The sequence below is a fragment of the Plodia interpunctella genome, chromosome 19 (assembly GCF_027563975.2).
Source record: "Plodia interpunctella isolate USDA-ARS_2022_Savannah chromosome 19, ilPloInte3.2, whole genome shotgun sequence".
Lineage (NCBI taxonomy): Eukaryota > Metazoa > Arthropoda > Insecta > Lepidoptera > Pyralidae > Plodia > Plodia interpunctella.
Genome location: NC_071312.1, coordinates 4,848,385 through 4,874,156, shown reverse-complemented (window position 1 = coordinate 4,874,156; position 25,772 = coordinate 4,848,385). Strand labels below are relative to the sequence as shown.

Genomic DNA, 25,772 nt, shown 5'->3' with positions numbered 1-25,772 from the left:
TGACAAGCACCATTTCGCATACAATTTATATACCTCTATATAGTTTCATTTAATCATTAGTTTTCAATAAGGGGGCACCGTTGACACTGACTCGGTGTTACTATTTCCCAAAAGTAGGAAATGTATCGCTTTTTAGTGTTCCTTAGTCCTACAGACAAGGAACCCTAAATCTGTCCGTCGCGGTCAAGCTTAAAAACTATATTAGGGGTACTACTCAAATATCCCCCACCCCCCTCTACCAACGAAACGGTTGTTAGAAATTCAAACGTAGTAAAGCGTAGTAAGGCAATAGTATTAATGTATAACGAAATTAGAAGGAAATGTAACACTACATATCTAAATTACGAGTAATAATCGACCATTCTACTATAAAATTTCTCGAACATCTGGCGGCATAGTTCGAAACTCTCGGTCAGTGACTCGCACTTGATTGGTTATACTAAAGTAAAAATAAAACAAAACATAAAGCACATTTTAGTAGTTTTTATTTTTGGTAAAATTTACCACAATACAAAATAATGATAGAAATAAATAAAGTAATAAAATGTATAGACAGGTCATAGAAACTATGCATTGTAAAATTGGTGCTTTTAAAGCAATTTAATATAATTTATAATAACATTAGGCAAAATGGCATTGTGTACATTAAAAATAAAAGCATTATTTTTAACACAAAAAATAATATCAAGAGCAGATGTTTACACTTAAAATTAACGCAAATTGATTCATCACTTGGTGATTTGGTCTTTTAATTAAAATAGTATACAGGACTAATAAAATTACATAATTTTAAAGCATATTTTCAAGTTCATCTCGCCTATCAAACAAGTCTTCCTTTGCTGGCATAATAAATTGATATCACTGTCCAGGTCAATATTTAAAAAACAAAACACAAGAATCAGGAAGGTGGAAAAAAAATGTTAATATTATGTTTAATATAAAACTAATTTAAAAAAATAGTTAAGTATAATTATTAAAATTACCTGTACTTTTTATTTATTATCGTAACTCGATGTAAACTATAATTCCGACTATCTCGTATCAAAATGTAAACAAATATCAACCGTTTGATTAGATCGGCTTTTGGCGGTGGCTGTGTGTCTTCAAGTGACAAAGGTACAACAGAAACAGACTAGCTTAGGGATATGTCCTGATTTACTAGGCGCTTATCACTTGAGAGAATCACAGCCACAATTAGGATCATCATTAAGCAAACATGGCACGGTTCATAGTCAACAAAAAATATTTACATAATCAAATAACAATAAGGCATACTGCGTGGATGCATTGTTTAGTTATATTTTAATCTATTTTTTGTTGAAAATGAGCAGTGTCCTGTTTATAGGTAATAGCTAATTTTTAAATATTCCTCTTAGTCCGTTTATCCTCAGCTCAACAGTCCATCGAATTCACAGATTTAACATTTTACAATACAACACATTACAACATTCTAGTTATTTACAATGTTCAGGTTGTTAGGCGGTAGATAAAGGGACTTAAGAATAATCTGAAGTACCTAACTCCCACAAACTGATTTCTAGTGTTCTCAAGACAGTATATTATACCAAAATGGAAACAATGGTCGTGGCTTATGATATAAATAAATGTCTTGATTGCTTTATTATTCTTCTTTCTATTATTTCATTTGCAAAGTGTGTTATAGAAGTATATATTTGTGATGTTATGTATCTTCTTTGTGTTTATTTATTAATGTAAGAAACCCTTACATATTACAAAATCTTAGCGCATTCTACCTCAACCATATTTGTTCACATTAGTTTTCGGATTTTTTAAAATAACTTTAGTTGCTTCGTCTTATAGAATAATTGCACAAAATTGTAGTACATATACTTCTACAAAACCCTTTATCAGTATTACAGAAGAAATTTAATTGTGCTTATCTTGACTGTGAACATAAAATTCAATCAACTTGAAATACACGTAACCCAAGCAACCATTTCTTTGCACCTTTCTAATGTACAAATTTTGAAAAGTACTAGGCTAATACTAAACATTTCCATACTATATTAATCTGCTCCATTGATTTATATTAACTATAAAATACTTGGGGACAATATTCAGTTAATACTGCTATTATTAGATGCAGTAACAAAATACCTTAGACAATGTTATCCTATGGCATTCAAATTGCTTAATATAATTGTTTTTATGTATACGACTGCCACATAAGAAGTCAATAACAACAGTCGATGTATAGCTATCTCTGTCACTCACATCCATTAAACAATACCCACATTATGTGAAGTTCGGTGGTGTATGTTTTGCTGATCGCGATGATGTCATAATATTTTCAATATCAAATTATTTTAGTAAAATTTGCAGTGAGATTCCTCCAAATAGTAACAGAATTGGACTCGCTGTTTTGTTTGAATGTATATCCTAATTTTTTTTCATAGTGTACCCAGGCTCCGAATTTAATGTACGCGATAGACAGAATTTTTGTATAGGTCGACGATAGCTACTGACAACATATTTGACTGATGCTAAATTACATTTGCACCTACTATTTACGTTTAATGTTATTACTAGCCATTGTGATAAGTAGCTTGGTCTCTAGTTCATGTGATGATCTGTTGTGATGAGTCTGTGTCTGAACGTCAGTCTATAAATGCTTAGAGAACAAAATGCTAAAAATATGTAACTGCCAATTAACACAAATCAAAATAAAAATCAAAATGAACTAAAAATCTATTTTAGTAGTGTTTCGTAACACAAGCTGTGCTGTTTAAAGCTAAAAATGTGCATTCTTGTTAAAACGTGCTATGTAACTGGGAGTATCTACTGTCGACATCTCCCCTTCGTTCCTCGCTCATTACAATCCTTATTATATACATCGTAGTCATAAACTATAAAGTATATCCTACATCTATGACTATAATAAAACGATTTGTCTTAACTTCATTATTATTATGACAGATAATTCCTCTTATTTACAAATTCACTATACAATACTCATTAAAATTACTAAAAAGTACATTGTACTTGTAACCTTGCTACCCTTCTTTCGAATGTACTAATTTCATTATATATAGTCAGTATCCTAGATTTCCCTTCGGTATATATGTACACGTACGCCGCTACGTTAGTCGAGACTTAACTGATCACAAGTAAATAATAAGAAAATGAGGAACAAATGTACACTACCTACGCACTAACCATTCTCGTCCCGATCTCGGGTTAAACATATCACATCAAAGTGTAAACACTTGGCAGTCCGCGACCTATCCATCCGAAAACAACTATAAAAAAATATTTACAAAATGTATAGACTTATCACAAAATAAAGATATTAAGTAAAAACTAAGTCCAAATTATACAATCCAACAATTGTAAACACTGGGCAGATTCATGAAAGAGATCATTACAAGATTCACGTATGATTTTATACCGAGCTTTAGCAATTAGCACAAATTTCATCGCTTTAATAAACATTTATAGTTCTTCGTTTCGCAGATTAAGTTATGCGAGCGAGAAAGCACTACAAATTATTTACGAGTGATAGAGATAGAAATATAATGCGTACATTTTTCAACTAGCGCTCGACATTGTCCAGCTTGGATGCCGAACAAGCAACAAAATTGGTGGGAATAACGCGATATGTGAATTTGACTTATTGTCTTACATATTATATAATGCATACACATAACAAAGTGCTCGACCCAGTATTACATCCTCGCATAGGTTTAGGTGGAATGATCTATTTGAAAAACATTAAAAAACAGTAGCGTTAATTCCGCTAAGTCCAATTGCGGTATATTGACTGGTAAATAAGAAGCTAACAATTAATAATACATTATTTTTCCTTCTTTAGATGCTTACTCGTTTCTTAATGCCAAATCAACACAGCACAACAACTGTAAACATTAAAATTTACAGTTTTTTATATCACAGTCAATATACAACAATTTGCTGTTTTTCAGACAGACATTCTACGCATATCCCTCACACATTTCCCCACACTAAATTCAAAGCGTACTTAGCATCAGGAGATCCATCGTTTCTTTTCCGTGATAACTTCCGTTCCTTATACATAACCGTCAAAAATCTATGTTTATAATAAGTCTAAATCATGTACTTCTATAATTATGCTATTCAAATTGGGCGTTAGATTATAGTCCGGTGGTTAATTGACAAAACTCACGCGTGTTAGTTGAGGTATTTGCGGCATTTCTTCGCGCCACATGTGCACGGGATCTTGACCTCTTCGAAGGGAAATTTGTAGTCGTAAGTTAGTTCCTCTCCGATGCTGATGCGGCGGAGCGCGAATATCAGGATATGCTTGTGACCGTGGATGTCCACCACACGTGAGTAACAGTTGGGCTGCAAATATAAAGGTTTATTTATTCACTTTTGTCATAAGGAAAGTAAAACACTAAGCTGCCTACACTTTTATTGTCATACAGAGTATAGAAATTACAAGAATACAATAATACGTAATTGTACAAGTACAACATTAATCACATATAAGCAAAAGGCATCTTAAGTTAAACAATTTTTTAAACATTGGTGAACAAACAAAACAAACATAACCAAAAAAATTCCCCTACAGGCCGATATCAAAACCACCAGACTCGAGTCATGGGAGAGACGCCATAGACTGCCCGATTTCGTTGCCCTGCGAGAGAAACTTCTGCCTGGCCATGATCAGCCCTGGCCCACTTGGAAGTCCCTAAACAGACTGCGCACTCAAGTGAGCCGGTGCAAAGACAATCTGGCTAGGTGGGGTATGCTTGACTAGTCTCAGATTCTCCCCACAATCGATGGCTCATTTCCTCGCCTGTCACGAGTCTCCAAATACTGTACTCAGGCTGACTTAATGGCAGTTTCCGATAAAGCCATCGAAGTGGCTCGATTCTGGCAAGAATATATTTAGGTAGCATCCAATGGAGCGTTGATTTGCCATAGACACGCAAAAAAGAAGAAGCGAAAAAATATATAGCAAAACGCTTACATCGCACGAGTGGTTGATAAACCTGGCCGCATTGCCCTTGAGCGTGGCATCGACCACCAGGTTGTCGTCTATCCGGAACATGTAGCAGCCGCCGACGCCACGCCGCCCGCTCATCGCTTCGTATTTCTTCTCCCGTTGGTCCGCCAACACGGCGCGGATCACTTCGCCGGCGTATTCGATCACCATGTCACCTGGAATGAGAAGTTTAATTAATAAATCTACAGAAATGCAAATTTTATACGAGACACTAAAAATTATTTCTAATACACAGAAATAGGCGTGATATCAATGTAATTATTATATCATCACAAAATATTTTGTATGTGTTGAACAGTGTGTTTTCTGTTCAAGAGCCTGTGATTGGCAACAGCGGAAAAGGGGAGGAAATACAGGAATCTATGAAAAAGAAGAAAACTGAGAAATAATAACAAAGGAAAAAAATAATTAGGATATATGACAAAAGCGAGGCCTTACCTTCTTCGATATCTCGTTTGCAGAAGAGTCCTCGTCCATGGATATGCGACCTGTAGACGCCCACAGACACTTTAGATGTCTCCTTCAGTTGTCGGAATCTCATTGCCGGCGGTAGGGTGGCCAGGCGCCTGTAGGTAAAACGTTCACACTAATTATATTTTTGCACATACAAATTTTCTTGAAACTTTTCACAAGCTAGTCTTCAATAAATTTGTAATTTTTTTTAAGCGGACCATGGGCTTTAAAGCTTACGCTTGAACCGGGAGTTCCAAAGATAAGAGAGACAGGGATAGAAATAAAACTCACCTAGAAATAGAGCTCTCTCCCTCCTGCCCTCCAAAAGGCGGTGGCTCCTCCCTGAAGGGCGACGCCATCCAGCTGAACATGTCGTGGCTGGGCTTCCGCGCCACGGGGCCCGTGCGGGCGCTGCCCCAGGCACTCTCCTTGAAGCCCTCGCTCAGGTCCAAGTTGTTATCCCAGCTGCTCAGCTGCCGACCTTGCCGGATCTTGTATTTGGTGCAGCGGCTCGCCTGAAATATTGCCATTTTGTCTAATGAGCCTAATGAGCTAGAAAACATGTGAAAGAATTTAAATGTGGTTTTCAGCAATTGATGGAGCGGGCCATGAGAAACATTTTTGTATATAGTTTCAAGGACGAAGCTTCAGGAAAAGCCCTTCATCCCAATGGCCAACTCATTACGATATGAAGAATTACATATTGTTATCTAACAATTCTGCTATAACATTCATATCTATGAATGTTATAGCAGAACTCATGTACACCTATAAGTTTGATATGTTGAAAGTTATTGAAAGTTAAACTTACCCCAGGCAACTGCTCAATGAGATATCGCAAAGCGTTGTTGTTGAATCCCAAAAGATGTGCACCCGAAAGACTCGACGGCAGATTGTAATTGATCAGTGACAGCCCTGCCTGCTTCCTCGCATTCTGGACGGCTTCCACCACTTTGGCCCAGAGATCCGTCAAAGAAGGCGAACTGTAGCTAAAACCATCTTCCGACGTCACTTCGTATATTAGCTTGGGGCCATCATCTTTTGGCGGGTCTGGAGTTTGCTTCGATTGTGACGGCTTGTTCTCCTGACCTTTTTTCGTTTGCTTCTTAATCACAACAGTTTCAGACTCACTTTTCTTATCACTTAGTGGTCTCTTCATCATTTTTGTAGGTATATTAGGCGTCTTAGATGCCAGTGTCCTGTTGACATCCTTTTCTGTCAATACTTTCGGTGGTTCGACTTCAATCATTTCAGCGTCTAAATTAGGCAGAGAAGTCATTTTAGCCTGAATAGGTTCACTAGCTCTCGATTCCGCTGCGATAGCAGCAGTGCTAGTATTCGCTTGCTGTATTTCAGCTGATAGTTGCATAGCGCGAGCCGCGTCTCTCTCCTCTTTCTCCCTTTTAACTCTTTCTAACTCCATCATTCTTTTAGATTCTTCAATCGCCTTTTCAAGGTCGCTGTCTATGGTTTCATCTTTGATATTCAGATCTGGCATATCATGGCTAACAGGTCTCGCTTGTTTTGGGGATGTTTTAGTAGTAGCAGTTGAACTCTTAGTTGATTTGCTCTGGCCATCTCTATGTAACGGCAACACCCTATTCATTGGCCTCATTGACATTGGGTTTACCACATTAGTGGGGATACCAGATTGCTGAGTTGGTGGTGCTTTTGGCAATGTAATACTAGAACTGTTTTGAGTCGGCAAATTAATCGTATTATTTTGAACCGGAATGCAAATCATACCACTTGAATTATTCTGATTTTGTAGCAAATTAGCATTGGGTTGAAGAGGGAAGTTAATATCGGCTGCAGCCTTCGACGCGATCTTTGGATCCACCAAGTTATTTTGAACAGTAATGTTTACAGTATTATTACTAGAATTAACGTTGATATTCATTGGCGCACTGTTCGGTATGGCTTGGAATGGCACGTTGATCATAGTGCTGTTGTTTTCACTTTTTTGCTGGAATGTCAGGGGCTCCGAAGTGATACCGGGTACATTACTGTTACTGTTGTTTGTCATAACTCTTATATTGTGCTGCTGTGGTACATGTTGATTTAAATTATTTTCCAAGTTTGCATTGTTCATCCTATTTCTCTCAGGCAAATTAATTACTCTGTTATTCTGCTGAGCATTCATTTGCATGTAACCAATTTGATTATTTACAGATATGTTATGATTTTGTTTCTCATTTCCAATCATGTTTACTTTTGCACAATCATTATTTGGTAAGTTGGGCATTGGCATGTTGGCGTTAGACGACGCTGCCATAATATTCTTCCCTCTCAAAGATTCTTGCGGGAACTTGGGCGGTTCATTGACAGGGATATTATTTCTGTTCATTTGATTATCCAAATTGGTAAGAGTTGGTTGTGGAGTGTTATTAGGCGTCATACTGCAACTACTCATGTTCATTTGCGAATTGTTATTAAGCGGACCGCTCAATAACTGATTCTGATTGGAATTCGCATGAGATTGAGAATTATTCATCATAAGGTGATTAGAGTTGTTAGGCATGATGTTGTTGACGCTGTGATCGGTAGGTGTGTTGCAACTCATTAGCATATCATGGGTCGCCATATTGCTTTGATTATTTTGTCCGTACATTGAGTTGCTTGAATTCATCATCATGTTGGAGTTGCTATTGACATTCATATTATGCATCATGTTGCCAGCGCCTATGTTCATGTTCGAGTTGGCGTTAATGTTGGAGCACATATCAAAGTTCTGATTGTTAGGAAATGGTGTGCTATTATTAGAGCAACTTCCACTGCATGAATTCTGGATTTCATTTTTGATGTCTTGGATATTAGGGACATGCATCAAGGAGCTATTCATTGATTGATGCCCGTTGTTCGCTATCTGCATCGAGCTATTGATATTACTATGCATCCCAATGTTATTAATGGAATTTATATTTGGAATTTGATGTTGCATCATTGACGAATGCTCCATTGAATTTCTATTGTTTTGAATTTGATTCAAATTGTTATGGTTCTGCATTGAAATAGAGTTATCGTGTCTGTTATGCATATTAGGGATACCCGTAGAGTTGTCCATTTGGTTGTTTATGTTCATATTAGCATTGCCGGTCATGTGATGCATGTGCATGCTATTATCCATTTGTCTGTTATGCATTGGATTGGGCACATGTGGGTGCATTCCCATCAAATTAGTGTCCATGTGTGCGTTTCTATTCTGCATTTGCATAACATTCGGCATTTGATGCTGATGATGGAGGCCCATGTTATCCAACTGCCTATTTTGAGACAGCGACATCTGTTGATTCACATGCATGTTACTATCTATTTGGGAACGCCCACTGTTGTTCATATGGTGATTCATAGGCTGCATCGGATGCAACTGATTGCTGTGCATGTTATCCATAGATCTATTTGAGTGCATCTGATGACCCATGGTCATGGAATGAGACTGCATGTTCTCCATCATCATTCGATTGTTCTGCATATTATTCATATTGGTCATTGACTGTTGCATATGCATGTGGTTCAAGTCGTTGAGATCGTTTCTATTCATGCCGTGATTGTTGTGGCCATGCATATTCATTGTCTGATTCATGAGGTTTGTATTGTCGGGTGTACTTCTGTTTGATAACATGTTAGATTGGCTTCCAAGGATATTTTCGGGAAAAGTGCGATTGGACGAACTTTGATTAATTTGTTGCATTTGATTGGTAGTTTCGCCAGGGCGATTATGTTGGATTTGGCCGTTCATAATGTGAATTTGGTTAGGAGTCGAATGTTGGTTATTGTCGTGCGATAAAATTTGCATGTTCCCGTGAGACATGCTTGAAGAGTTCATAGAGTTAGATATTTCATGTGGAGTGTTATTTTGCTGACTGTTATTATCACTCGAAACAGTAATATTGACCCTTGAACTTATGGTATTTGTTGATTCCTGGCACGACATATTCATATTCTGCATAGAACTGTTTGAGTTCATTATTTGAACTTGATTGTGAGTTGAGGTATTTGAAATAGAGCACATTTGATTCTGGTTGTTTCCAACGGAAAGAGAATTCTGATTGTTATGCATCGGTGGTCGCATGACATTATGGGGTATAATACTGATAGCTGGCGGGTTATTCATGTTGCCGGCCACTTGACAACTATTTAGTTTATGTATGTTCATTTGGTTGTTCATGTTATCGTTATTATGTTTGTTGTCACTATTACCCATGTTTTGGAAAGTTTTATCATTTTGGGCGTGTTGTTGTGAATGTGAAGCCATAATTTCTTGTGAGAAATTCAAGTGCCCGCCTTCCGCTTTCGATAGCGCGTTGATTTTGCTCAATTTGAGTGTAGTGTCGGCATCAAAGTTGCTGTTCATGACTGAAGAAGGAGGATAGATATTGCCGGCGGTTATCTGAATAATATTATTGCTGGACGAATGAGTCGATGAATGATGGCTCACGTTCAAATTAGACTCGAATTGATGCGAATGCAGATTCATTCCAGGTATACTATTATTAGTCAAGGACATCAAACAGTTCTGGTTCATTCTTTCCGCTTCATTATGGTGTGCCCTTCCTGGGAGGTTACTCTGAATGTTCATAGCGCAACTATTACTGGTCTTCACTGTCATATTTTGCATATCATTCTTATCTGCGTTAACATTGCTTGGTGTGCTCATTTGCCTCCATGGGGTAGGAGATTTAATACTTTGAGTAACACTAATAGTTGGCATACTCGAAGAATTCGAACTTTCGTGTAAATTCCCACTGATCTCAATAACATGTGAGTTCTCAACTTTGATATTATTTTTATTGGCAGAAGGCGCTATGGAGCTGGACACAATAGGTTGCGACAGCGGTATGGACTGCAGCGAGAACGATGGCGCCGAGTTAGGCACCGATTGTGATATAGCCATAACTGGTTGTCCGATAGATGCTACAAGAGTCACATTTGGCGACATAGTCACATTCGTGGGTTTAGCTATACTGGTTCTCTGTAGATTTTGGGGTGCACTCGACAACGTCATGCTATGTATCTGTGACGTTATAGGGTTAATATTTTGTCTCGCTGCTATAACATTGCCTTGTGAGCCAGGTATCGGTGTTGGGCTCATTTGGATTACTTTTGGGGTCTGTCTGTTTGTCGATTTGTCTGGCAACGGCTGCAATGTGAGGTTAGGTACAGTCGTTTTCACGTTCTTCAAAGTGGGCGGCGACGACTGTACAGAGTGTGGGGCGACTACGTTGGGCGTTGACGTCACTTGAGCCACACCATCGCCAACGTTATTCACTACTACATAGCCCGATGGCACTTCCACTATTGGCTCTATTTTACTTGCTTGGAAAACTTGAGTAGTTGTAGCCGAAAAACTACTATTTTGAGCCAGTACACCTTGCATAGCAGTTGACACAAATTGCTGAGACGACATTACAGTATTCTGTACGATAGTTTCCAAACCGTAATAAACTGGCTGTGTAGTCGTCAAATACATACAGCCAGATGGGTCTGTTACCATTTCTAAAGTAGGCGTGGATCCAAGTATGACTTGGTCATTGCAAAACTGGGGTAGTAAAGTTCCTTGTGGGAGTATAGTAGCTCCAGGGGTAGATGATATTAGAGCATTTCCTTGAGATGGTAACGCGTTAGGAATTATCGTAGTTTGTCCATTGCTAATGCCACTTTGGGGAACGACAGTGGCGCCAGCAGTTTGCAACGTATTATTTGGCAACAAAGTTGCTGTTTGAGATGAGATATTTCCAGGAGTTAGTCCTTGTATAGTTCCTTGTGGTATTATCGTCGCCCCATTTTGGGTGTGGATCGCTTGTGGGAGAATGGTTGGTCCATTAGGCCCTTGTGAAATTATCCCTTGAGTCTGAATCGCGCCTTGCGGTAATATTGTTGCGCCTTGTTGAATAGCTTGTGGTAATATCCCGACGTTTCCTTGAGGTAGCAACACTGGAATACCTCCACTGGGAACTGCAACCAATCCTCCTGATTCTGTCTGTTGTATCTGGAATGTTTGCGGCATGAGACCACCCTGGGATATGAATTGAGTGGGTCCCGTTTTGAAGTCTCCTTGTGGGGCTATAGTGGCTATATACTGCATGTTCTGGTTTTGCTGTTGAGATAAAGCCTCGACGTAAGCAGACATGATGTTTTGGTTCGCTACAGGTTGCACTATAATAGACGGCTGGCCGGTTTGATTGTTAGTTTGTAGCTGAATCACAGTATTGCCCGGCCCTAATGGCGATTGATTAATCGTCGTAAATGTTTTTTCTAGTTTGGTATGTCGCTTCATTGTTGCAGGTTTAGGTATAGGCCGCCCTCGGCCTCTGTTTGCCGCCTGGAAAATAGGCTTCGGCTGAACTTGTGGCGGTTGTTTCTTTGGCGATTTTTGATTTCCTGGGAGAAGAATCTGTTGCTTTTGCATGTTAGGTGCAGCAAACCTCTGAGCTGACATCGCAGGAACGACAATTGTTGGGTTTCCTTGAATTTGCGAACGAATCATCGGCTGAATATTCTGAATGATTGAAGCATTTGGCATTCCTTGTATAGAGTTCACTGGTAATGCTATAGACGTGGCACTGGCCATGTTAGGGAAATTTGTGACTTGATTTTTGCCTTGCATCAAAGGTGTTATATTTCCCTGATTTGATGGTATTGTAAGGACTTGATTGGAGTTTGAAGAAATGACCTGTATACCTCCTGTTCCAGATAATAACTGTGCCATATCACTGCCCTGTATTTGTTGCAAATTATTACCATTGCTCGGTTTTACACAGATGTTGTACGGTAAAATACCAGGTTGGGTTATTATTTGGGGTGTCATGATTTTTTGTCCACTTGCGGAACTCGTCTTGGGCGGTAATATCATTTGCGGCGTAACAACAATTTGGGGCGAAGATAACACTTGTTGGTTAGCGGATACTTGCACATTTGTGGTCTTGCTTTGATCAAAGATGACTGTGCCCGATTTCATTTGCTCAGTAATGGTCATAGTCATTTCGTTCGACGGCCCGGGAGATGGAGTCTCAACAATAGTGCCATTAATAGTGATTTGTCTGGTGTTTATTGACGTTCTTCTGGCAGATATACTTTCAGCTTTGACAGTGTTCTCACTGCTGCTTACTACCCCCGCGTGAATAATCATCGGTTGGGCGAAGGCGCCTTGGAACGCGTTCTGTAATGTCGTCAAAGTTCTATTTTCCGGCGATTTCGGGTTCTCACTTTCGCTCTCACTAGTCGACATCATATCACATGTTGGGACATGTCTGTCGTAAGACTCCTTATTTCTGTAAGTACATTGACATCTGTCGCATCTGACCAACTGTTCTAACTGCCCGGAAGCTCCGGATCCATCGTCCAAAGGTCTCATGACTAGTTCCGGCTGGCCGCTAATAGAATTCCCAGCAATAGTTACTGTATATGTGCTCTCAGATCCACTGGCTCTGTACATAAACTGATTTGTTTGATTTCTTTGTGTGTTATCGCTGGGATGATTGTCTTCAGCGCCATCTAGTTGCTGTATTGGTGAAAAGTCTTCGTCATTATTCCGCGGACTGTTCGGCCGGGAACTACATGTACTTTCTGATCCTGACCAATCGGCCGCACCATCTAATTGGGAAATAGGGCTACACTGTATCTTGGTGTAAAAGTCAATAACGTCTGTGTAATAACCCTCTGTTTTATCAGTTTTTTCATTGCTACTGTCGTCCTTCTTAGGAGAAGTAGTGCGGAAATTCATGCCTGACGTATGAGCAGTTTCGTCACATAGAGATGTAGCATTGCTCCCCTCATTTTTCAATTTCTTTTCTATGTTATTATCCGTTTCTTTACTTGCATCTAATGCAGTCTCTAGAAGCATTGCTCTTTGCACTGGACTAAGTTTGCCAGTCACTGTCGTTGATTTTCCCATTTTACATCGCTTAATGGTTGACGATAGCAAACTGGTATCAAACTTGTTGTTCAAAGTGAGACTGCTAGATCTTTGTTGACCGCGTCCAGTTGTTAAACTTTTAAAATTGTGGCTCTGCCTCCCTGATTCTAATCTGGCATTAAGAATTTCATCAATATCGTTACTTTTATCATCAGATTGAATTTGACAGTAAAATTCATTCTTTAAATCTTGGAATATGTCTTGCATTGATATACCATCTAATAAGTCATGGTTGAGATCCTCAAAGATGGCGTCTTTCACTTCAGGAGGGAACAAATCTGCAGGATTTTGTGGTTCCTCTTCATCTTGTTGTTCTTGTTTGCAGACATTGTCCAGAAGATACTCGACCACTTGCTTCACAGCTAGGTCTTCCAATGTAACATTGCTCCCAAATTTGATTGGTGATTTATCACTTTTCAGCATCAAAACAGTCTTACTACCCCCAGTTTCCAAACTCTTATGCCACGCACCAATTTCAGCAATCACTCTATCGACAACTTGAACTTCCATTGAGTGGTCGACAGTTATATTTACTCCAAAATCAAATCCAGGCAATGGCTCGGCCAGTATTAATTTCGTTTTTATTGTGTATCTCACTATTTTTGAAGGTTTTTTGCAAGACCAAAATAGACGAGTACAAGAAAAGTCAACTGGCATCAGAAAGTCTTCAAAATCTGAGACTGAAGGGACAATCTTTCCAAGGGAATTCACAGTTAATGATCCAAGGAGGAATTGTACTTTGTTAATTTCACTGTACCTTTTCTTTTTCTTGTCAAGTTCTACATAAACTGGTCGAGTGAGCTCAAAGTCGGCGTCCTTTTGTAAGCTCTTTTTCGGGACATCTTTACCATGAGCAGGACAGAATACTCTTTTGTCGTCCATGAATGCACAGCTTTCCTTTCTAGCGCATGTATAATGATAAGTCTCGCTGCAGTTCTTCGCGCAGCAGCCGACGCTAGCGCCTTTAACATCACAGGCAGCACATTTTATCATTTTACCTCGAGATATAGCTGAGTGCACATTTTGTAAGGAACCATCGATTTCTTCAAACACTTCGGCCGACCATAGAGCGCAGTTCGCGTGGATCCAATCATTCTGACCACAGTACAAAAGTCGACCTTCCATGGATGACAGACCATCACCAGAAACTTTGCACAAAACACAGATCCTCGAGTCTACTATTGGATAAAAATCTAGCAACTCCTCTTCAACATTCTCTTCAACTTCCAATTTTGGCACGATCTGATCCAATGGCTTCTCAATAGTAGACTTATCATCGCTATTATCACTAATATCGTGATCTTTCAAAGATTCTGATTCATCTTGTTCACCTTCAACCTCCAAATTTGGCTGCAAACAGTTATTTTCACAGTCAAACCAAGGGAATGTCTCCATAAATAGATCTTTGTATATAGCTTTGAGGTCAGTGCTTAATGTCCTCTCAATGACCTCCTTCATTTCATGGTTAAAATCTTTCAAAGATGTATACTCGTCATTGTTTACTCTTTTCTTGATATCCAGTAATGATGGAGAGACAATCCTGTTTAGATTATCGAGATCCATGTTCACTCTGACAACAGCTGGGCTCAAATCTTGCTCACTCCTGGTTTGAGAATATGGTTTAATAGGTTCATCATCGTCAGATATAGCGTCGTACTTATCATCATGTACAGTCGTGGGCAACATCGTTGTGGCCTTCTCACTTTTATTTTGTGGTTGGAAATTCTCATGAACTTCTACACAGGGCGCGTCAAACTCAGTTTTAGCGTCGTACAATCCAGTAGAGAAGCATATCTCCTTGTTCTGCATCAGTGGCTCCTGGAGATTGACTACTTTATGTAATGGATGAGGAACATCCTTATCCATCCCTTCTAACGAGGGACAATTCCATTGATTAGCATCATCGGGCTTGTTATTTCTTCGTCCCCGAGCCGTGTTTCTATAAACTTTCGTCTCTGTCGTATTCTTCATGGTGTCATCAGCGCCGTCGAAGTGTAATTTCCTTATGGCTTGAGGCGACATCAGTCGATACGGCTTGTTGGGGACTGGGGTATTTTTGTGCGGCGTCAATTTGAGGAGTGCGCAGGCATTTTTGTTCTTCGCGAGCAGTTTGAGTAAGTGTAGGAGGCGACTCTTAAGGTGTTCGGTGAGCATTCGCCTCCAGGGAGGGTCAGTGGGCATGCATTTGCAGCACATATATTCTATCGACGGTGGAAGGGCAGAGAGAAGTTGGTATCCTTCCCCGGAGAGCCCTTCACAGCTGGCGTGAACCCAGCGTCTGCACGATCCACACTCCATCATCTGCAACAAGAGAGGTTTTTGTTAATAAATTTGTTTTAGGATAAGAAACAGGTTAAGTGAGAAATCAGTCAAAATTCCTAATTACATAATTTTATTTTTGCAGTGCTTAATTGTTCAAACTTTATTGCACAATTTAAAGTTATTAATATTGAACAAACATAGCTAGATCACCTACATAAAATAAAAGAACTTTGTTTAAGCTACGATTTCAGTATTGTTATAGTTTATAGTGACTACAACACAATGTGAGTGATTTTGTTCATGAGAGTTTTCCATTTGAAATGTCGCTATAGATAACATATCGACATCTATCACTTTATCAGGTTCTATTCTGACTTCCTGAAGATCCGTGATCATACCTTGCTGTCGAAGTCGTTGTCCCTGTAGCAGGCCTGGCACAGCGGACAGTAGTTGCCCTTCTGTCGCAGCTTGAAGCAGGGCCCGCAGAACGGCAGGCTGCCCACAAACTTGCTCACTCGGCGGCTGTCACAACTCTTGCATTTCAAGCACGCGCTGCATATCTATAAATTTATTGACTTTTAATGTTTGTTTTTGGGCCTTTTGGTCAAATAGGACTAGAAATAGGATTTCTTTATCTAAGTAATATTGTTTTTCGTCAAAAATAAAATCCCTATGTTTACTATAATATTGAATGGACATATACATACAGTATCACGTCTTTATCGCTTACTGGGTATACAGAGCCTAGAGTTACGAAGCTTGAGGGCCACATTTAGCTGCATGGTGGGTTTGTTGGTGGAATTGGTTTATCTTTAATATTACTTGTGGCGAGTTCGTATCAGAAGCACAATATAGTAAAACGTATTTATGGGTCGATCAACACAAAAGCAAAACGATCTACTAGTAATCGTACATATCTCATATGGATATTGCATACCTGCGTGTAGTCGCTGCGTTGGTCACGCGGCGCAGCAGGCAGACACGCCGCGTGGTAGTGTCGTCCGCAGCCGCGGCAGCTGCGGCGCGCGGCCGGCCGCTCGCACGCCGCGCACAGCACGCAGCGGGCGCATGTCCAACCTTTACCGCCAGTCTCTTCCGCACACCACACATGATACCACTCGCAACAGCTCCAACACGCCACCATCTGTTGATCAATAAATCAGATACTTATATCTTAAGTGGGCAAATGAGCCACGTGATTGCCCATGGACTCCAGCATATACATAGCTATTGATGTGACTAGTTTATTTTGTTTATTGTATAATTTCAATAAAGAATATAGGTTCTAAAAATATGTTACCTTTTGTATTGTTTAATTTTTATTAACTAGGCAAACATATTTTTGTATTATAATGTCATATCAAACGATTGTTATCTGTTTTACAAAAAATATTGCTATGCTATTAAAGAAACAAAATACCTTTTCTTTCCCAGCACTTCCACAAAGGAAACACAGCCTTGCGACAGTGAAGGACGCCGTTCCAATCAACCCGAAACCAGAACTGCACACTTCATCTGGATCGTAACTCTCCCAGAAATCCACACAGATAAGCTCTGAACGATTCTGTCCACACTTTTGTGATCGGCCTCGTACCTATGGAAAAACAATAATATTTCAATAATAAAGTTACCTAAGTATCTTAAACAAAATCACAATATCTCTCATCCTGGCATTTGGGATCTAATGAAGTAAAACCCAGGGTCAGCGTAAAAAAATCCAAAAAATTTTTGGAGAATCAGCCATTATTTCACAACCCGCCGCCTGCATGACGTCAAATAGAATTGCTATTTTTGACTATCAGAAGTCAAGGCTATGTCTTAGACACCTTGTACGACACACGGAACGATATAGGGTGATACTATTCAAGTGAGTGATATTTCGAATATTACTAAAACAAACACAAAGTACCAATATCAATAAAACTTACATTAGTGATGTTTGACAATGGTTTCACAATTGTTTTCTTAGGCACAAGATCCATAATGGTTTCTTCTTCACCAGACTCCGATTTCTGTGCTTTCGTTGATACATCTACCTTCCTCTTCTTATTCTCCATTGGGGTTTCAACTTCTATATCTTTAGAAGGTGCTGGTGCCACAAGAGTGACCAATGGTACCTTGTTTTCAGTATCCGGTTCAGATTCACAGCTGGACTGATCAGGAGTTGTATCTTTATCAGCAATTGACATTTGATCTTCATCTGTGACTTTTTCTTTGTCTTTCTCTTCCTGTGTTGGGAATGTGGCTATTGGCTGTCCTAACACTATTGATGCGCTTCGACAGACATGTTTTACTCTAGGACCTTTGAGTTCCACTTTCTGTCGTTTCGGATCTTCAGTTTGTTTAGATTCGCTCTTGTCTTTCTTTCTCACTTTAGTCCTTGGTATACGACGTTTCCTATTAGTGTTGAACTCTTTTTCAGCCTCTGTTGACGTTAATGTATCCTTCTGTGGCTTTTCCTAAATAAACAAAAATGAATCAGTTATTTCTCATAACACAATTTTCAAAAATAGGGAGTATTTTCGTGTAGAAATAAAATATGTACCTCTGTTTTTTCAACATCTTGAATAGACTTCTTGGATGATTTCAGAGACGTGAAAAGTTTTTCATCATTGTCATTGCCAGGCAACGAAAACACTGGGACTGTAGCATTGGTGCTTCCAATCCTCAATGGGTTCACTGGCGTGAGGGACACGACTGGCTTGACTCCGGTCCTCATGAAGGGCGGTAACATGGCCGTTAGACCCGCCTTGATGTTGGGTGGCACTTGGAATGCTTTTAGACACATTTTCAGCCAACAGGCTGGACAACGGGCCTTGTTGGTGCACCGTAGAAGCTTCCACTGCTGAGAACGGACTATGGGTGGCACATGACAATTACCTAAAAAGTAAAAGTAGATGAATTAGAAGCAATGTAGAAAAAGATACAAACTTATGTTTATAAAATATAATTCTCTAAATATAAGTCTTTTTAAGGGAACACAAAAGTAATTTTCCAAAAACGAAACTAAGAAAAAGCTTCATAAGTTCTGTCTAACTTATCCTTAATGTTATTATAAACTAGTATTTGAAATTAGAACAAACCTTCTCCTTTCAAGCACTGCATGACAAATGGGCCAGTTCTCTGTGACATCTTCTCCTTTTTCAACATCTTTGATATGAACTTCCGACAAGATTCACAAGAATAGATTCCAAACTTCCTAGCCTGCTTAACAAACCTGTAGAAGCGTACTGCGCCACATACTCCACAAGTGACAGTTGTTGGTGGGTTGGGAGCTGGAAAAATTATAAACAAGGATAAATGACAAATGAAAATGGAGGGTACTTTCTGTAGTTGTCCTTATTACATTTTATTTCTGATAGGTTATCAAGCTAACTAAATTTAAATCTACTTGGATAAGCAATGAAAATTGTCTTGACCTAAATTCCTTTAAGAAAAGGATTAACACATATTATGTTGGTACACACATATTATGCATGTATTACATGTGTAATATACTTTTTGTAATTGTCATTAAAAATAATTGTACTGAAATCTACTTACATGATGATGTTGTTGTTGTTGAGAATGGTCCATCCAAGCCAGAGGTAGATTGGGTTGGAGGGTTCAGTTGCAGCCTTGCCTCCCTGATGATTACCTTCCCTCTAAGCAACTGAGAAGCAGATGATTTCTCCTTCTCCGGGCTTGGAGGTGCTGGCTTCTCCTCCTCATCCCCGCTGCCACCAGGACTATCACTTTCCCAGCTCTCTTCCGATTCTGAGCCACTACTGGTGCTACTTGAACTACTAGCATCAGATATGTCCATCAGTTTCCTCATTGCATGCCCTGTTCTTTCCTCTTTATTACTGTCAGATGTTTTTAATTTCTCCAAACCTTCCAAATTTGAATTTTCATCCTGAGAATATTCTGGTTCCTTCTCATAGGAGAATAGGTCATGCATTGGTTTTCTGGGACCAGTGCTGAGAGCAGAGAATGAATTTGTTGTTTTATCTTTGAACAGATTTGATGATTTTATTGGCTGATTTGTTTTATCTGGTTCATCTTCTGGTGTATCATCATCATCATGTAAATTGTTGAATACTAATCTCTTCAATTTTGGCTTCTTCAGAACTTTTCCTGATGATATGCTGCTTGTGATTGTTGATTGTTCTTCTCCATCAATAAATCTCTTATTGGGTTTGATTACCCGTGATGAGTGACTACTTCTGGCAGGTAACACAAACTTTGATGACCCACTTTCTTTATCAACTGGTGAAGAATTCCTAGGTGGTGGTGACATGCAGCGACTTTCACTAAACTGTGAGAATTTGTTCATTGGTTTGGACAGTGGATTCAAATTCTTTCTAAGATATCCTTCTTGGTTTTCTAAAGAGGATTTTGAACTCAAGTCAGTTAACTTGGCAGGCTTAAGAATGCTGGAGTATTCCATTGGTTTTAAAGCTGATTTCTTTTTAATAATCGGAATGAGGGGTGCATGATGCTTTGGTATCTTCTTCAATGGGAGGAAGATATCCTCACAACTTTCAACAGTACCAAAAGTGACTGTCTTTTTCACTGGTTTTAGTTTATCTACCTTAATGGGCTCCATTTTGTTTTGTGATCGTGTACGCACGGGTGATTTGGATTCTCCTTTGCTCTCGCTGTCCTGTGTTAATGGAGTCACTGGATTTTCAATCACTTTATTTTCTTTAGCATCATTTGTCTCACTCTCATTATTATTTTCTTTCTTTTCTTCCTCCTAGAACAATACATATTATTGAAAGAGGGTTATTTCATGTTTGATTTAAGAATTAAGTTAGTAAATGGTATAAAATGGAATGGAAAAGAGATATTTAATTCTACAATGTAACCTTTTTTTTGTTATAATGTTAAGTTAGGACTGTAATTTATTATATGTTCTGTACATGATCCAAATTAATGTTCTTACATTTCAGTCCAAATTATTTTAGAGTTGAACCAAGAGTTTACTGTAAACTGAGTAAACAAATATTTTTTTGTGGTTTTTGATATGAAAAATTGAATCTCCATGTATGAAGATCGACCTCCCATATACTTACTCTATGTAACCTCTCTAATGAAAACAAAAGATTGTATATATGTACTTTGTGGAATTTGTTAGCTTATTAATTTACTACAAGCAACAAATTAGGTACATTTATTACACACAAATAGCTACATTTATACACAAATAATATTTATAACAAAAATCTTGTAATTAAAAGAAAAGGTTGTAAATTTGTAAATACCTAATAAGATGAACATGAGCTATTAGAATCACATTTATTTAATCTTCAAAAGCAACAAAATACTACATATTAATGTAGAGACCACAGCTAGCAAGAACAATGAAATGTAGAGTTGTCAATATTATAGGTTATGTGGTCTGACATTATTTCTGAGCTTAAATTTGAAACAAAATTACATTATTAAAATGCATATAATTCTCAAATTATCCTAAACTCGCACGATTACAACTCGAAATTTGTAGTAGGTATTGAAGAAAGGTTTTGAAACAACGAAATGTCAAAGTACCTACGTCCATGTAAATTTACCTGACGCTTCTTATAATAGGTACGCTCAGAATTTGACGTTCCGATGTTTTATGCTGCACGTAGTATTACGTAAACACAACAGTTCCCTATTAATGATGTTTATCATGAAATGATCAAACCAAACGACTAAGAAAACTGCAAACAAGCTTTACCTCTTTCTCCCCAGCAAAATCATTGGCCGTCGCGCCACGAGCGGGCGGGTGACTCTCTGTAGCAGTTTCATGATAAACAGCACCCGATAAAACACTAATACGCTTTCTGTTCTGAAATTTCAGCGGCTTGCCAGGGAATCTAGACCTTCCCATTTTGATTTACAGGTAAACGAAGAACACTCAGTGCGTTCCCAGCGATTGCAAGGAAACTGGCGCGCATGCTCCGGCCCGCGCGCTCCGCATCGCCATTTCACTCATTTATGCAATGTGTACAACTAAATTACGACGCAGTTTTCATCACTTACACACCCGAACACAAACATTAACAACACCTTTCACATTATTCACTAAAATTATCAATTTACACTCTTTTTGCAAAAGACGACATCATCCATCATTATAATGGTTGTCTAGCTGTTAACACCGTAGTCATAACGCTTCCATTCAACGTAGCGTCGTACAGTACGATATTGAAACAAAAGAGAATGTATGTAGAAATGTACACGACTCTACCAAGCGACGCGTCGCTACCGCGTTTTGTTCCATTTGATTACCACAAACAAACCGAATTATTGTAATTGAATCGCCCGTAATTTGACAAAGATGGCTGTACGCCGCGCTTTAACAATAGCGAACACGAGTGATTAACGAGACGAGCGAGGCGCGAGGCCGCGGTGTGAACGACACCTGGCTCTCGGAGGCCAGTTATGGATTTTGAACCAATCGCGACGTTAATTCGGACCGGTATGAAAACAAACATGTCGCTCGCTACTATATGGCTAGTACTTCTTGCTTTACATTCTCCCTAATCTATCTATAGACACTTTGCTCCGTCATTATTGACGTGTCTTAATAAAAATGTTGCGCTAGTAGCATTTTTCTATGATAGGTGTACTTAGTAAATCTGCGCAACTGATAGAGAAAGGAAATGGTTAGGTAGATATATTTTTTTAATAATATGGCTTTTTATTTGTTATTTACTTGCTTCCCATTTGTAATTTTTTTGTCCTTTATTTTCAATTTTGTTTTACTATAAATGTTTATATATAAGTACCAAAGTTTGCATATTTTAGTTATAGTTTTTATTTTAATATTTCCTACATAACCTACATACCTATTTTAAATTTAAAATAATTTGAATAAACTTAGCGAACTCTGGGCTCGACGCTAGCGATGAAGGAAGAAACCGGGAATATGCTCTGATGAGTGAGAGGGAAATAAAACTTAGGTAGGTAGGTACCTATTTACTTCACGCTTTGTAAATGATAGAAAAATATTACTTTATCCTACTACAATGCTATCTTTTATTCAATGTAGGTGTATAGTACGTAGGCACTACCTATAAATTTTGTGTAGATAAGCGTCTAATTCATTTGTAGAGTTTGGACATAGAATAGGCACGTCTCCAAGCTCTACAAAGATAGACAAACACAACAATGCAACTTCATTTTTTTATCTTCGATAAGAGGCTAGGTAAAATTTTAAATTATTGGCATGTACATAGGTAGGTAGGTAGTTGGATTGGAACATTCTGTATGTTTATAAAAGTATGTAAGTACTACTACGTGCCATTGTACGCGCGAAAACTTTCTATTGCGGTTGTGTGTAAGTTTTGATAGGTAACATTATTTTTTATTACGACTTACAGTGTATGAATTTTACATGAAATTTTAATAAAATTGTATAATCGCCGCTATTATCGCTGCATAGGGGTGAATGCGGTGCAAAGTGGAGTCGAGTGACTTACGTTACAAATAACATTAAGTGCTGAGTTATAAAATATTTTCTAGGTTTAATAATTTGTAATAAGTACAGTCAACAGCACATCGACCTACCCAAATTCATTGCAAACGCGCCATAAAGGTACATGCAGGGAACTTGATGTGCTGTTGACTGTACCATTTGCATGCATAGGTAAGTATAGGTAAATCAATTGATGTGCTGTGGATAGGCTTTTGGTAAAAAGGTAAAAAAAGCATTGCAAATTCGCGCCTATATCGCCGCAAGTTTGCATGGACACTCCATGCTAACTTGCGGTTCTCTGTACCTAGTTACGCATACATAGAGCACAGATCCAGATAATATACCCCTACGTGTACGCGTGCATAATATAATACCCGCACCCTACACTACAAGTGAACCCCAAAACTCTCGGTCGATCATGCGTAAAGGGCAGAGAAGGGATGTTAAAGGGAAGAGCGGCCGGTGCTTGAACCCTAGCTACATATTCACAGTTAGCTATATTACTGACATGTAACGTGTAACAATTAAAACATATTATTATTTATTTTCTTTACAGTCTCTTAATCAATACTGACCTCTAGCGTGAATTATGTGAACGAAAAGTTCCTTGCTGAAATGCTTCCTGAAATAGGCACTTTGATATGGGCGGCATTTCCCTCCGTCTCGGATCGAAGCGAAGCTATTCAGATTGACGATAGTCTTCTTAGCAGTTTTTGACATAAAACACACATTTTTTTAACCAATTTCACATACACTTCACTGATACCATCTATCGACGTTTTGAAAATAACAATCCGTGAGTAAATATTTTGGTAGGAGTATTATTTACATCACTTTCCGTTGCACTGGTGTATGTGCGTGAAACTGTAGTAGCGAGACTGGCAAGGAGGCGCCGCGCATGCCGCGAGGGACGATTAAATATAAAAATGGACAAACTCCCCTTTTGGGGGCTCACGCGTATGAATCACAGTAAACTACGTAGTTCTCACGAGTTTAGTTAAGTTTTTTGTCTGAGATTTTTGTAAAACCGCTCACTGTGCCGACGAAAGGCGCGCTCTGTTGTTCCGTTTTTCAAATTTGAGCGGTATGCCAGGATACTGCACGCTTCCGTATTCCTACCAGCATAATATTGATCGTCGTCGACGCGTCTAATGTCGTCTGTGGACATTTTTCACTGGATCCTTTATTCAAAAGGAAGGAGGATAATCGCTGTAGATCAGTCGCTTACTATCCTTATTGTGCACAAATCTGACCCCCTCCCATCAGCAGGTAGATATTTTTTGTATTGTTTGGGTCGCAGCCTGTAGATTAACAGTAGGTAAAAAATGAGTCATACCCAGCCCTAACTCGGTAAACAGATCGATTTATAATTTAGCGACCGGTCATTGTTTCATATTTATGATCACATCGCTATGCAGGAGCATACCGTCATTGAAAAATTGATTTTGTAAGATTTTGTAGTACGATGCTAGTTACTTTGAGTTTTTTGTTTGTTTCAGTCTTATGAGTTTGTCTTTGGAACTAAGGGTACTTACTATTTTCAAAATTTTAATTACTATTTGAGTTTTCCATGGTAGACAAATCGCGGGACCCTGTGTTTATTTTACAGAGCTAGCTAATCCTAACTAATATTATAAATGCGAAAGTAAGTTTGTTTATTTACCTCTTCACGTGCTTTATCTGCTCAACCAAAACAATGATGTCGTATTGTGCTGTGACATTTCACACCATTGTGTGGAAAGTGTAGCAAAAGATAGAATCACTTTTCACCGATAAGTCATTTTTTATTCTTATTAATTAGCTTTTGCCCGCGGCTTCGCACGCGTGAATTTCAGTTCTTAGAAATGTATCTAATTTTGCTACAGGACCCTTCTCATTTTTCGGGATGAAATGTCTATAAGATGTTCTGATTATGATGTGATCCGGGATTCTGAGGCATTTTTTACTCATAATTAGTTTTTCAATTATCCTACGGCAACCTGATCATTTACCGGGATGAAATGTATTTAAGATGTTAACCCGGTATATAAGGTACCTACATACCAAATTTCAAGCAAATCGGTCCAGTAGATTTCGAGTGATGCGCTTCAGACAGACAGACAAAAATTTCCAAAACTATATTTTCATCATCTACTTATATCAGTAACTATGTATATTCAATGAAGAATTAAAAAAATATATCCAATGTACAAATTTGGCCTTTCTTCAATTTTATTATATGTATTGATTTAATTTGTTAATTTTCCAATATTGTTTTAGAAACGGTAATATAGGAACAAAATATATCTAGCTCTTTCTTTTGGACTTAAATCAATATGTCACAAACATATAATTATCTGTTCTTAATCGATGAATGTTACTGTGGTGCACCTACACGTGTGTATTCCTGTTGTTGCTTTGCGATATGTTTGGCAAAGACTTCGTATACGTACTACGACGAACGCTTTTTGACGTTTTTACGTTTTAGTGTAAAGTTTTTATAACGAATTGGAAATATTATTTTTGGAATACCAGTTTCTTAGATTTCGCTAATTACCATCATATTTAAAAAATGTGATGATGGCGCTAGTGTACTGTATGTAACATGTATGTAACGCCTTACGTTTATAAGATATATTGAGAAAGACTGGTTTGTTTGAGATTACGTTTGTTACTTCTTAACGTCTTCACGCTCAAATGGGTGGGAA

General features: G+C 38.5%; 1 protein-coding gene across 2 annotated transcripts; it reads right to left on the bottom strand.

The window, feature by feature from the left end:
- Positions 1 to 468: 468 nt before the first annotated feature.
- trx (trithorax) lies at positions 469 to 24,330 on the bottom strand. Of its 2 annotated transcripts, none has more exons than XM_053759724.2 (13): positions 23,661 to 24,330; positions 19,182 to 20,376; positions 18,722 to 18,913; positions 18,184 to 18,518; positions 17,567 to 18,097; positions 17,059 to 17,232; positions 16,576 to 16,782; positions 16,037 to 16,198; positions 6,273 to 15,677; positions 5,753 to 5,976; positions 5,447 to 5,574; positions 4,973 to 5,163; positions 469 to 4,341 (listed from the first exon to the last, which is right to left on the bottom strand). In XM_053759724.2, the coding sequence occupies exons 2-13, from the start codon at positions 20,224 to 20,226 to the stop codon at positions 4,168 to 4,170; spliced, it is 12,768 nt and encodes a 4,255-aa protein (XP_053615699.1). In that variant the 5' UTR covers positions 20,227 to 20,376; positions 23,661 to 24,330; the 3' UTR covers positions 469 to 4,167. The 2 variants fall into 2 exon arrangements, with proteins under 2 accessions (XP_053615699.1, XP_053615698.1); XM_053759723.1 differs by lacking the exon at positions 23,661 to 24,330 and adding an exon at positions 21,343 to 22,102.
- Positions 24,331 to 25,772: the final 1,442 nt, after the last annotated feature.

Coding starts and splice junctions, on each gene's coding strand:
- trx (XM_053759723.1), bottom strand. CDS start 21,495: ATGGGAAGGTCTAGATTCCCTGGCAAGCCGCTGAAATTTCAGAACAGA. Junction 17,233..17,566: donor CATTGTCAAACATCACTAAT/GTAAGTTTTATT, acceptor GTTTTTCCATAG/GTACGAGGCCGATCACAAAA. Junction 16,199..16,575: donor AACGCAGCGACTACACGCAG/GTATGCAATATC, acceptor ATAAATTTATAG/ATATGCAGCGCGTGCTTGAA.